This window comes from Gouania willdenowi, chromosome 14, assembly GCF_900634775.1.
Source record: "Gouania willdenowi chromosome 14, fGouWil2.1, whole genome shotgun sequence".
In the NCBI taxonomy this organism is placed as follows: domain Eukaryota; kingdom Metazoa; phylum Chordata; class Actinopteri; order Blenniiformes; family Gobiesocidae; genus Gouania; species Gouania willdenowi.
The window spans coordinates 11461629-11475545 of NC_041057.1; the positions used below are offsets into that span (position 1 = coordinate 11461629).

At 34.6% G+C, this 13917-nt stretch overlaps 1 protein-coding gene across 1 annotated transcript in view; it reads left to right on the plus strand.

The window, feature by feature from the left end:
* stk32a (serine/threonine kinase 32A) overlaps window positions 1-13917 on the plus strand; it is a 64783-nt gene that overhangs the window by 32711 nt on the left and 18155 nt on the right. Inside the window, exons 6-8 of the mRNA XM_028466064.1 lie at window positions 7169-7206; window positions 10557-10646; window positions 12936-13039. Coding sequence (XP_028321865.1) covers window positions 7169-7206; window positions 10557-10646; window positions 12936-13039 — 232 coding nt within the window. The remainder of the gene's footprint in view (window positions 1-7168; window positions 7207-10556; window positions 10647-12935; window positions 13040-13917) is intronic.

Below are 13917 nucleotides of genomic sequence, written 5' to 3' on the forward strand. Positions count from 1 at the left end.
ATCTTGAACGTAGGTCAAAGCGTTAAAAACAGCTTAACAAAACAACATGGTTTTACAATGAGTTGTAGCATCCATTCTAGTGTTACCAAATATTTTGGATGGAAACACAAGATATTGGAGTTAGCGCACATACACATTTCCATACGATGTAACGATGAATGACCCATGTGTGAGCGAGTATAGGTCTCCGTTCTCAGGAGTGTTGGCCCGCTCCGGTAGCATAGCGGTATCAAATGACCAGGTAGGGCTCCGTTACCCCTCTGCCTCTGATAGCAAGCTGTAATGAGGCCATTAGATCCTGCTAATAGCTTGTAGAGTCACTCATCCTAGAGAAAAGCCAAGGGGATCGGATTGCAATGAGCCACCCAGGCTAATCTATGTACTCTCCTCACAGGAGAACTGGAATTTATTTTGGCTTCATTATTCAACTCAGCTAATGTTAAAATTATTTATTTGAATTCTACATCCTCTGTATATCCTCCCCTCCCCTACATCTCTTCACTTATCTCTTACTGCCTTGCCATTTCATTTCCTTAAGTCGTCCTGTGAGAATAGCTCCATGGCTTCCTCGGTGCTGTTTAACTCACTTTTGTTTTTACCTTTCCTCACTTAATGCATTAGCTATTTGTTTCTCAGTGAATGAATAGCTATCTGAATCAATAGCTCCTGCTTGGATTCCAAGGCTTTAACATTTATTTTATGCTACAAAGGCACAGTCGTCCAAACACACTTGTATTAAATATATTAAGCTTACAATTGTTGCTCAGGAAGATGCCAGAAGAAGAAAAAAATGAACAGAGAATAAACATCCTGAGAAGAACAGCTGGTGGAAATAATGTTCATACTGAAAGACATTATTATCATTAACCAGCAGATTCAAACATAACAAGCGCTGCTAAGAACCAGCACAGCAACAGCAGATTCTTTTTATTCTCATAATGGATTTGAGTTTATTTTGGTGTCCAACTTAGAAATGAACATGTGAAGTGAAAATTCACTATAATTACGGTGACCGAATGATTTTAAAAAAGAGGACTCCAGCATACTGAAGTTACTCTGTTTTTTTTTTTTTTTTTGAATTTATTGTGTAACGGCAAAATATAATTTAGCAGATAAATAAGCTGTTTTTTCCATAAGGCTTAAAAATTAATTCATCTTTGTAATAAAGACTGACGTCAATCACCTTTATTATGCATTATAACAATCAGTCCTTGAAAAATGTCATGTATAATTTCTTAAAGGTCCCATGTCATGCTATTTTTCATCCATCTCCATTTGTTCTAAGAACCCCAAAAACATAGTATTTGAGGTTTATTTTCCCAAACTCGCCTGTTTTCCAGAGTTTTAGCCTCTTAAAAGTCACTTTCTGAGCAACTCTACACAAACAGGCTGATTTGCGGCCTACTTATGCATATTCATGAATGGGCGTGTCTATAAACAGGACACTGACTTCCTCCTCCCTGCACGGTGACGTAGGGCCAGAGGACGGCCCGACCTCCTCCCACCCACTCCGTAGCCGAGCTCATGCTGCTTTATAAACAGGAGACAGAGCGTGGGGGCGGGGCGTTCACCTGAACATACATAGACTGTAGAAAATACATACATAGCACTGAGCGAAGGACACTGAAATGCTCACCTTCGTGGGTGTACCTGTTTACATGTCAATCACGGCAGAGAGCTTCCTGGAGGCGCGTCAAATTCATCATCAAAGTGGGAACGCGTCATCAAATTGGAGCGAGGTGTTTGGGCTCACCCTGCAGTAAGAAAGGAGCAAATCACCCTCTAACTAACGATTGAGGGAATCAATGAAAAAAACACTTTGGGCATGTGTATGAAGCCCATTTAGCACTTTTATCATGTTTAGTGTAACATCTCTCAATCCTTGAAACAATGAGAAACATCTCCCAGAAAGAAAAAAAAAAAAAAAAAGTTTCTCCTTTATTTTCAAATCCCTCTCTGATTCCTCTCTGCTGATATGTTTTAATTAAATCCACCAGTATTTGGTCTCTTTCAATCCATCTTGGACTTCAGTCTCTCTTCTCTATTCCTCGTGTGACGATTTTGTCAAAACAAAGCTGCATCTTTAAGGATTCCGTCACGTGTGAATAAAACTACCCGATGACATGATACTGGCTTTAAAGAGCAACTCATTAGCTTTCATAAAATGCTGGAATTTCTCGCATTTAAATTGATTTGTTCCCTAGATGTGTTCAGGGTCCCTAAGAAACCCGGACAATTTGTTGTGTTTGTAAAATCTGGACGGACGGTCCATACAAGACGTGAAATCTGGACGTATGGTCACCCTAACTATAATTGATGTACTACTCCATTGACAATGAACAACAACAATTAAGGGCAATCAGTTATGCTAAGACAGATAGCACGCATACGTCTCGCCTATGTCTGCCTCAGATTGTGCGTCGTCATTCTACTCCGTCCTAATGCGTCATTTTGTCTGTTTTTTCCCCCAAATCAGTGATACCACTTATAAACTTGTAAAACTGTAAAATGTCACTTCCATGAAGCTGTTTTTGTGCTGGGGCTCTTTTGGTGATGCTGCTGAAAACACATTTATGATCATGAACTGTGTCTGTCTTTATTTTGTCCACACATAATAAGCTATTTAGTGGTAGTATGTTGTTTTTTGTTGTTGTTGCCATGTTCCTATCAGATTTAAGTAAATACTCGACCGTGGATATGGAGATATTTATATTAATTGAATGATCCATTCTGACATCTGCCCAATGAGCAAACGCTCTGCATATTACGTCTCACCGATGCAACTTCATTCATCGTGAGATGTACGTGTGCTATCAGGGAGGCAATCCCCTTTACCCGAATAACACGCCTCCTAGTGGTCCATGATGGAATGACAGAGTGTACAGTGAATCGAATGATGGACGGATTGAAAAAAAAAAAGCAAAGTCAGGCTAAAGATGTGTTGTTTGTAACTCCTGATCTGAGGAACACATTTATCAGTAGGATGAACTTTAAGCTTCATTTGAGAAAAAAAAAAAAAGAGGACATACTGTACGTTATTGTATGTAATTATTTATTCATATAAACACAGTAATAGGCTTATACAAAGCCCAGTGGGTCCATCAGACATCACCTTCAGCACTCACTACCACCCACCACCTCCTCCTAATGACACACGCTGCCTTTCTTTATGCCCTCTCAGCCAGCTGTCAGAGCCCCAGCTGCTCCTGTGGCTTCACAATGACATCCATGGCCTTTAGCCTTCAAAACGTCCTCTTCGCTCCCTCTTGAAGCTCACTTTTAAAGCACTAAAATATGCCCCTCCTCTCATCCCAAGATTCAGTCTTTGAGGCAAATGTCAGCTAATTAAAGGGTTACATGGATGACCTTTAGCATTAGCACCCCCACCTGCACCACTCCACCTGCCAAAGCATCCGAGAGCAAAGCTTCATGCTAATGCTACGTGAAACACACATTCACAGAAATACACATTCACGCACGCACACACACGCGGAAGAGAACAGGTCAGTGTGGCCTTTGATATGCTAAATACTGCTGTGTTCCTAGTGATTCCTTAATATTATTTAATGAAAGTGTTTATTGGTACGGTTACCGAAGTACAAGTACGTAGTGTCTTAGGGTTACGGTTAGGTTTATTGTTTATGGTACTCGATGAAACCCCCCGAACAGTCCTCGGACCATTCAGTTTGGAATAGGGAATCAAAGGCAAGGAACGGGCCGGCGCATGTCATCTCGCACCCGACCAAACCGTGCACATTCATCAGAAGAGTTTGTGGAAGTGGATTAGTAGAGTGTGTGTTGAGTGCGGTTCATATGGGGCCAGTAGTTTTAGGGTTAGGTTATAACCCAATATTGCAAGAATTTTTAGGATTAGGACTAAGTTTAGTCTTACTAAACTGGCCAAATAGGGGCGCTGCGTACGTATAGAATGTCGGTATATTGATACGGCAATCGTCCGGATAGCCACTGCCTTATTTAAAGGGGACATATCATGCTAAATCCACATTTTTAGCCCTTAAATGCATTTTGATGTATATTTAGATTGTTTAGAAGCACAGAAAAGTTCAAATCAATCTCTTCAGGTGCTCCGTTGATATCTTTATATTCTGTTTTGGTCATATTTTTCAATCTGTTTCGATTTTTCGATTATCTATTAGGTTTTTTGAACTATAACGTCAGGGGAACTGCCAAATTAGGACATCGACTAATTCAGACCCAAGCAGTGCAGTTCCGCTTTATATAGACCACAACTGTATGATTTATATCTAAAAAGGAAGGATTTAAAACAATGATATGTCCCCTTTAATGCACTAACTCAAATTATTTATGCTAAATTTGGACACCTTCCTATTATCATAAACCTGTCAGTAAATTAAGCAAATACTATTCGCAATTTTCAAATGACAAATTATGTAAAACTAGTAAATTACTCTTTTTTAAATCATATTCTATATTTTTAAGGCGTTATTGTATAAATCAAAAGATGAATTCTTCATCATTAATATTTTAGTCGCCTCAATGTCGACATGATTGTGGCTTTTTTTGTTGTTTTGTTTCAATGGCAATCTTGTAGAAGAGCTCTGAGTGCTAAATAGTTTCTCTCCAGTTCAAAGCTTTTCTAATGCGTCAGGGGTCTGTTCCACAGACCACAGAAAAGAAAGAGAGTAGCTGAGGACAAACGACGCACTTTCATTTTCTTTCTAAAGTTTAATCTGCAGCTGCAAAAAATGGTCTGAACGAGACCAGTGTGCACAGTGTGCACTGCGCACACAGAAAAGAGTGATTATTGTTATTATTATTAATAAATGGTGGTCATAATCCTTTCTTTTACTATTACTAAGATGTGCCATAGTACTAATTACTTACACAATCAATACACTGTAAAAAAATATATATATATATTTTGAGGTGCGGTAAAAATTACTTTGGCTAATACATTGTTATCACTATGTAAAATGACTAAATTAGGTGAATTGTATACTTTCTACTTAAGTTTTGTAGTTGTTTTATCTATATTTTTTTTTTTGGACATTTGGAATACAATTTTCCCAGCATGCGTTGCAGTATTGTGGTTTGAAACTGAATTACAATCACTTTGTGTTTACATTTAGCATATATATATATATATATTTTGTATATATCCTACAGTTTTATGTTTTTCCATGAGTAACAATAGTGACATTTATCAAAGAAACTTTCTCGCACTCATCGCAGTGATACAACATTTTTCCACATGTTTCAACTGTTAACTATTGTATATTTTAACACTCTATTCCAAAATATAGCAGAGAAAATTTCAATTGACTGATCTTAACTTATTAAACCCAAAAGTGTGGCTTAAATTTGGGTTACATGTAATTAAAATACATTTGAACATACTTTCTGTAGTAAGGCATAGCTATGAATGTGAGTAGTTTGAACTACAGATCGAGTACAAACTATTACCAGATTCTATTTTCAATTAAAAAAAAAAATAAAAAATTTACAGTGGGGATCATTATTGTGCTTCCTACTGCCATCTGTTGACACAGAGATGTATTTAAATAACTGCATAATAATGTTTGCAAGTGTAAAAAATGTAAAAAAAAAAAATAAATAAATAAAAAAAAATCTATGTTAAATAATAAATAGACCATCTTTAAAGCTCACAAAGTTCCTCATAAAATCAAATGCTGTTTCTGTCGACATAAGTATTTTTCACTAAAAGACCAACAAAGGACAGGACTGACAAAGTTACAGTGTCTGAAAAGTAAACACGCTGTTAATCGTCACTGTCAACACACTGTTGGGAAATCATTACATTGAACGAAATGGAAAATGACTCCCTGGGCACTGGGTATATTTATCTGTTGCTGAAGCAGATTATTAATGACTTGAGCTGCTTCAGTAGAAGGAAGGTGATTTTCTGTGATAATTATCATCATTAACATCTGTTTCTCCTCCCTGTCTGGTTTGTTATCCTGCTGTTAATTCCTGTCCCTCTAACTTTACAGGTTTTTATTAAAATGCCCATGTTTTTTTTTTTTTTTTTTTTGTGACACACTCACATCAGAATTATGCTACATCTTTAGCTTCATCAATGAAAATAAATAAAAGTATTTTAAAATAAAAATAAAAAGTTAAATGCAAAAAAATTTCTATTTTTTTTTTTTTTAAATAATCCACAAAAAACTGTAACTGAAGCATCATTAACTTTTAGACATTAACCTGGATTTTATTTATTTAAAATGTCCATTTGAATCTGTTATCTCGAACCAACAGTACTCTTAGTTCAAAGTCAGCTTTCATTCCATGCGTTCTTGGTCAAAATGGTAAATCCGGTGTCACGGACTGAGTTTACCTCCGTACTGAGAGCGGTTATGGGCATGTGCACTATACCGGAAAATTAATTTTTGCTAGTTCTGCTGTGATTTTTTCTACTTCCGCCGTGCTGAGTGAGTGACAAACTCAGTCAATAACTTGAGTAAAGTAATAGTGTCTCATGCAGCAATCTCAATACGAATAGGAATAGTTTATTCTCCAAAAAAAACCCATGATTATAATATACATTGCAATCAATAGCATTTAACCTAATGTAACTTTACAATAATAAGCCGTTGTATTCATATACATTAGTAATCTGATCATGACAATCATATTTTTTCTTTTTATCATTGGTCGATTTTTTATTGACGGTCAACTGATTTTTAAATCAGTACAGCAAACTCTGTATGACATTGTGCATGGCAATTCCAGCGAGTACATCTCAGTACGGAGCACCAGTTTAAACTTTGTGATTAGTGGTTGTGGGTGTTAGAAAGTGATTAAAAAAAAAAAAAAAAAACACAAAAGAGTTAATTTTTTGATGTATAATACGTAGAAAGGTCATATGTCCAGTTGTATATTATTTCGGTGCTGAATTCAACAAAAGACTGGAAAAGAAAAAGAAAAAAATTAGATGCATTTCAAGCCACTTTAAACATTACTGACATTTGAATATAATTATTTATGAAATCAGTGAATAAATAATTTGAATTTCCAAGATCTGATGACAGAAGTTAGATTTTTAAACAACCTGTCAGATTAATATTTCACATATTTGTCTTTGATCAGAATTGAGTGTTTGAAGAACCATTTGTTTTCTGCACTGCTGTGCAGCTTAATAGAACTGTTGTTTTTATCCTTACAGGGACATCAAGCCTGACAACATTCTACTGGATGAACACGGTAAGATCCCTTTGATCTTAATCCATCATAAAAGAAAGAAAGGGTTCAAAGTGATTTAGCCTGCCTCACCAACCCAAAATACTGCCTCAAAGTAATCATTTCACTAAACGTCCCAACCTCTGGCATCACATGTCCATAGATCAAAGGCGCTGCAGTGCTCTCTGAAAGTTGAACACTCACTGCTTTGATAGGCCTCGCAGCACAAAGAAGACTTTCTGATTTTATTATTTATTTAGGAGAAATATCAACAAGAGATGTTCTGTAAGGCTTTTTGACACTTGGATGGACTTCAGTGAAATCAGCTGATGTAATAGATGTAAGATGTTCTTCATCATCTCTGCTCTTTGTAGAAAATATTATCTGGGACGAGAGTGTATTTATTAGCTCAGCATTGGCTTTATTGTCAGTTTCAGCTTTAGAGCTGCAAACAAACACTCCTGCACACCCTGATTCAAATACACACGCACACACACACACATATATATATACACCCATTCTCCCATATGTGTACGTGTACCCCTCAGAATACTTAAAGGCACTTTTAGCATTAAGGGAACTATATCTGTTGAATTTCAGATACATTTTTCGATAAATACTCCAAAAAAAAAAGTTAATAGTAATGGCAATAATTCACATTAATGATAATACTAAACCGATTTATAAGTTAGTACATGTTACACACTTAAAAATACCTTTTTTTTTTTTTTTTTAAATCACATGAAAACTGTAACTGCGTCTCAAATATTTACGGTTATGCCGACTTCGAACGTGTCGCTCAGTTTTCAATCATTTCTTTGTCGTTCAATTGTTGTGTTTTGACACATTTAAACACACCTCAGCACCACCAGCGTGAGGTAATCCAACACACGTACATAACTTAAAAATGTTTGCTTCCAACAAATAGCTCTGTCACACTTGCAGGCACACATCTACCCCCTCTGTTTACTCATATTTAAAGTGTCCGATGTTATTTTATCCACGAAAAACAAAACCAAAACATGCAAATATTTTGATAGCACTTTGAGATGACTATTGTTGTAATTTGCGCTATAGAAATAAAGTTGAATTGAACAGGAATCACAAAAAGATGGCACTACATGTAGTGTTAAATTATGGCAAGAGGAAAACGATGGTAGAATTGTTATAAAAATCAAAGCGATTAATGTTATTGTCATTAGTGGCATGGCTTTCTCTGACAATCTGCCAGCAAAGAGGAATTAAAAATAGAAAATAGGCAACAGCGACATAACCCAAGCCTCAGACCTCAGTGGTTGTGGAGATAATCTCCGTCAAACACATTAGATTAGATAAACTGCTGATCCATTATTTATTGGTGACATTATTAAGCAGGGCAAGTCGAAAAATAGAAAATGGTACTTTCAAACAAACTTTCAAAAGGTATTTGTGACAAAAAAAATCCAATCTGTCCCCTGGCAGCATTTCCAATAGTGGAAAATGTAACTAAAAATAGTTTAGTTTGATAAGTTTGTGACTGAATGTTTTATTTTTGTGGGATTATCATGGGTCTGCAAGTTATAAAATATATCTATAAATGATCTTTTACTTAAGTGCTTGGATTTTTGTGGTCCAGCCGGGGTCTGCAACCTGCGGCTCTGGAGCCTCATGTGGCTCCTTGACTCTTATGCAATGGCTCCCTATATTGTTTGACACACACACACACAAAAATCATGATAGAAAATAAATCCCATTGTGCAGTAACTCTGCCACCTTCCTATTTCACCTCCTATTAACTTTCCTTGCACCTGTGGCTAACCTTACGTTTCAAATCCCTTGTAGGAAAACTAAACAAAAACAACAGACTATTCTGGAAAAAAAAATAGAAATTTAAATTTTGTGGGGAAAGATTAATTTAAGTGCCAACGTGCCAGCTTATGTTTCATGCTTGATATTTGGCAAGAAATGAGCATTTAGCAGGGGTTGACAGAGATTATTATGCATTACCAAATTTATTTTTGTAGCCCTATGAGTACATTAACTAAAAAATATATATCTTATTTAGATATTATTCAAAATAACCTAACCTGAGATGAGTAAAGGTTGCAGATCGCTGCCCTATAGTGATCCAAATGATTCAAATTAACCCAAAAATGAGTTTGACATCCCTTTTCTGAAGGAATTACCTTTGGTTTAGTGTAGATATTTACTATAAAAATCAAGGTTGTTTATTACATTGTCTTGGTGTCTAAAATCAATGTATCGATGATTTTATACCGCAATACTTCACCATCAAATCTAGCAAAACGTTTACAGCATGTGTGTTTGCAAATTGGTACTTTTACATAATACTTATGTGTTTGGAGCCAAATGTTTTGATGACAGTCTTGGACACACTTGCTTGTTTTCTAAAACGTGTAACCTCAAACTGTAATCAGCAGGGTAAAGTAAATAAAAAAAACAACAACAACAACAACATATGAGCGTGAAAAACGGATGGAATGAGAGAAAAATCGAAAAATGAATAAATAAATAAAAATTGTCAGTCGAAGTTGTCACAGTTATCAGACATCCATGACAATATTTCAGGGAACCATGTCTCTGCTCTGTAGAGCTCTCAGCATTTACCACTACATTTTTATTTTACAGAGGCCACGAAGCAGAAAAAAACAGGGGAAAAAAAATAAAATCCAAATAATAAAATTTCATAAGACAATTTTAAAGCTAAAGAATATAATCAGAATTCCTTTATTAATCCCAGGGGGAAATTGCTTACATTACAGCCACTTAAAAAAAAAAATCACAAATAAAAGAATAAAACGTTTAACAAAGACAAAAGAAATAATAAACATGAAATAAATTTATAATTAAGTAAAAGACTGTTTAAAATATGGATCAGATACAAACACATTACAGTAGTAAAAAAGTAAGATTATTATTATTATAATAATAATAATAATAATAATAATAATAATAATAATAATAATAATATACAAATATGATAGATATTTACAAAAAATAATACAATAATAGAATAGGATGGAATGGACAATAATCCCTAGTGGAAATTATTTAAAAAAGTGGAAAATATGTTTTTTTTTATTATTATTATTTATTTTTATCATTATTTACATTATGCAAAAATCAACATATTCTCATATATTCTAATGAAGTGCATTTAAAAAACAATTTCATTATTTATTATTTTTTCTCATTCATTTTTTTCCTTTGTGCTACAAACTAATTGGAGCATCACAAATCAATGCTGGTGATTATGGCATTAAGGACAACTATAGAAATAATTATTACGTGCTGGCTTTTGTTCATAAACACAAACGTGTGAAAAATGGCATTTTATGACACTTTGATGCTAAAAGCTTGTTTTTGTTTTTCAGGACATGTTCATTTAACAGACTTCAACATTGCAGCAATTGTTAAAGAAGACCTCAAAGCAACATCCATCGCAGGGACAAAACCATACATGGGTAAGAAAAGAAAAGCACATTTTGGATAAAAAGGAACTCTAGAATTTAGGGCTGTATTTAAGATCAATCACTGCCTCTCGTCTTGGAAAAACCAGGGGGTTTGAATCCATGCGAGGCTAAGCCTTTGTGGGCAGACTTTGTGTTTGAAGGTTGGTTGTTTTTATTCAGTATTTTACCATTAATGGTCTCCAAACTGTCTGTGTCTTTGTGATTTGTTTCAATGTGGATGGACGAGAGGATGGATGAGTAAAACCTTTTAACGATATTTTACAGAAGAATAAAAGTTGGAGTTTAATTAATAAAAAATCTGTCTGTATCAGTATTTATTTTCACTAATCTTATCCAAGGCAAAGCCACTGTTTGCCCACAGCTGATAAAGTCCCACTACATAAACACTTAGAAGTAATAGTCCCTGGTTTATTATGGTTTATTATGGTTTAGAGCAGCGTTGTCGATCTCAAGTGGGTAGCGAGTTATTTCCACATTATTGTGCCCTAGTTTGCCTTTCTACATAGACATAAAATACAAAATATGTAAGAAATCGACCTTATTTAAGCAAAAAGTGATAGATATCAGTCCCAACAGGATCTTCACTTCAAATTTCCTAGATTTTGTGACCAATTTCTTTTGAATTAAGGAAAATATTCTGTGAAAAATTAGAGATTTTGTAAAAAATGTGAGTTTTTTTCAGCTGTTTAACATTAAAAATGACTGAAATCATGCGATAAAGGCAACAGAAGTTTTGAGTTTCATTTTCACAATGATTCATGTTTTCTCTGTCATTTTTACTTTCTCCTGCGGGCCAAATTGGATGCTCCAAAGGGCCGGATTTGGCCCCCGGGGCCGTGAGTTTAACACATGTGGGTTAGAGGTTTTTACTTTATAGTGGAATATTTATATTCTTATGCATGATTTCCCAAACTATTACTGAGTTTTTCTGTCCCTCTCTCTGAATTCACTGGTGACATGATGCACACTGCTGTGGAATAATGGAATAATGACGCAGCACATGTTTGAGTGTGTGTGTGTGAGTGTGTGTTGTGTAACCCTCAGTTTGTGTGTATGTGTGAGTGGATGACTGACTTTTAGCCTGGATGTATAATTCATGGGTAGTCTGATCTATAAAGGTGAGCTGAAAGGAATTGTATTGATTACCTTTGGTTAATAAATCATTTGAAATGCTGAATTATCATATACACATTATACACATATTCATAAAAATATGACCAATGTTAATGCCAAAATACCTCAAAGAAATATATTTTTTAACTTTAACTTTTTTAAAAATATAAACGTAAATAAATACATAAATACAAGTATTAAAAAAGATAATGTAAAAATATAAAATATACATATGTGTATATATATCAAAAAGTATTGAAAAACACAATATCAAAAATAATTTTAAAATTTTAATTCATAATTTTTTTAAATAATCCACAAAAAACTGTAACTGAAGGATCTTCATTATTTAGACATTGACCTGGATTTCATTTCTCTAAAATGGCAGTTTGAATCTTTACTTTGCTTGAAATTAATGCTTTATTTTATTTTATTTTATTTTATTTTAACCCTCCTATTATCCTCAAGAACAGCTTTGGGTCAAATTGACCCCACAGAAGAAGACAAATGCATGCAATATGTGTTCAGCACGTTGAAAAAATATCATGATAATTTTATTCTTAATCAATTGTACCCATTGAATTAGGAAAAGTCATGAATTATGTCAAAATAACGTCAACTATTAACTAATTCAAACATTGAATGGGGTGAAATTGACCCAGAGAACAATAGGATGGTTAAACAACATGTCTTCTTCTTAAACATCTCGGACTCAACAAGATTTAACTGTGAATAGATGCTGCACTTGATAGCTGGCAACATGACTTTACATTTTTAATGAATTTAAAGCAATTTACAAGTTTAATTCTCGATCATTTAGAATAGTTTGTTCCATCTTAGCCTATAATGGATTGTCGTGTTGGGAATTCTGAGACATTATCAGACTAAGGATCTCTAAATTGTTATTACTGCTGTGGTAGTAAATGATCTATGATATGCAAGATCCAAGTACTTGCATGAAATGATGGGATTCTGTGCAGAAATTTCCAAAAACGAAAAGGTTTTTTTTATTTATTTTTTGTCTGCTTAGCGTAATTATGTGGTGCATCCTGGGGCTTTATTTATCTTAGTATTCAAACGAAATCAGTACATTTATAAAATGACACTGTAAAAAGCTTCAAATAATGTTTTATGCAATTCTTTGTGCGATATCTTTCTTTCTTGCAGCTCCTGAGCTTTTTCAGAGCTTTGAGGGCTCTCATCCTGGCTACTCCTTCTCTGTGGACTGGTGGTCACTGGGAATTACAGCCTATGAGTTACTAAGAGGACAGGTAATAACGCAACCACCGCTTCAGACGATGAAGTCGTTAAAATAAGCCGTAGTGCGTTTGAAACTCTGTTATTAGAAATCCAGCTCCTCCTCAGTCCGTGCTGGGAATGTGCATCGTTATTGCTCTCCTGCTTTGAATTCATTATGATGATCATATCTGTAGTCATTCCCTTACATCTGCTAATGCACAAACAACGATGTGTCAGCGCTGGTTCAACAGAAGTTAAACAGATAGAAAAGAAAAAGCCACAGTTGACCTTTAGGGTGGAAATGTTCAACATGAATTTCAGACAAATGGCTTCAGTAGAGACTATAAGGTGTGCAATACAAAGTTGTTTTATTGATTATCTATATTATATATGTATACTACATTGCAGTCCACTCTATACGACTATATTATAGGTTCATTATGATCTATTTATTGCATATGTTAGTGCAATAATCCCATAAAATGTAATTTAACTTTAAAACACCTTAAATTGTTTAAAAAAAAACACAGAACTACCAAAAACACATACAAATACAGACAATAATATTAAAAATATACAATATGAACTAGAAAAAAAATAGCAGCCAAGCATCTCTTTTACTTAAATGTTGAAAAAAAGGGTTTTTATTGCACAACTCGTTCCTGGAATAGGTGGTAAAAGTAAGAAAGTGTTAAACATACAATAATGACAACCAGCACAAACACTTACCAACTATGACAACCTATCAGCGTTTTTATTTAGAGCTTTTTATTACACTTAAAACTTCATTTTCTTGTCTGTTCTCCCCTATATAAATCAATGTTCAGCAGGTGTAAGGATCAATGACTTTCCTATGGCTATTGGGAGGTACAGTGGGTACGGAAAGTATTCAGACCCCTTTACATTTTTC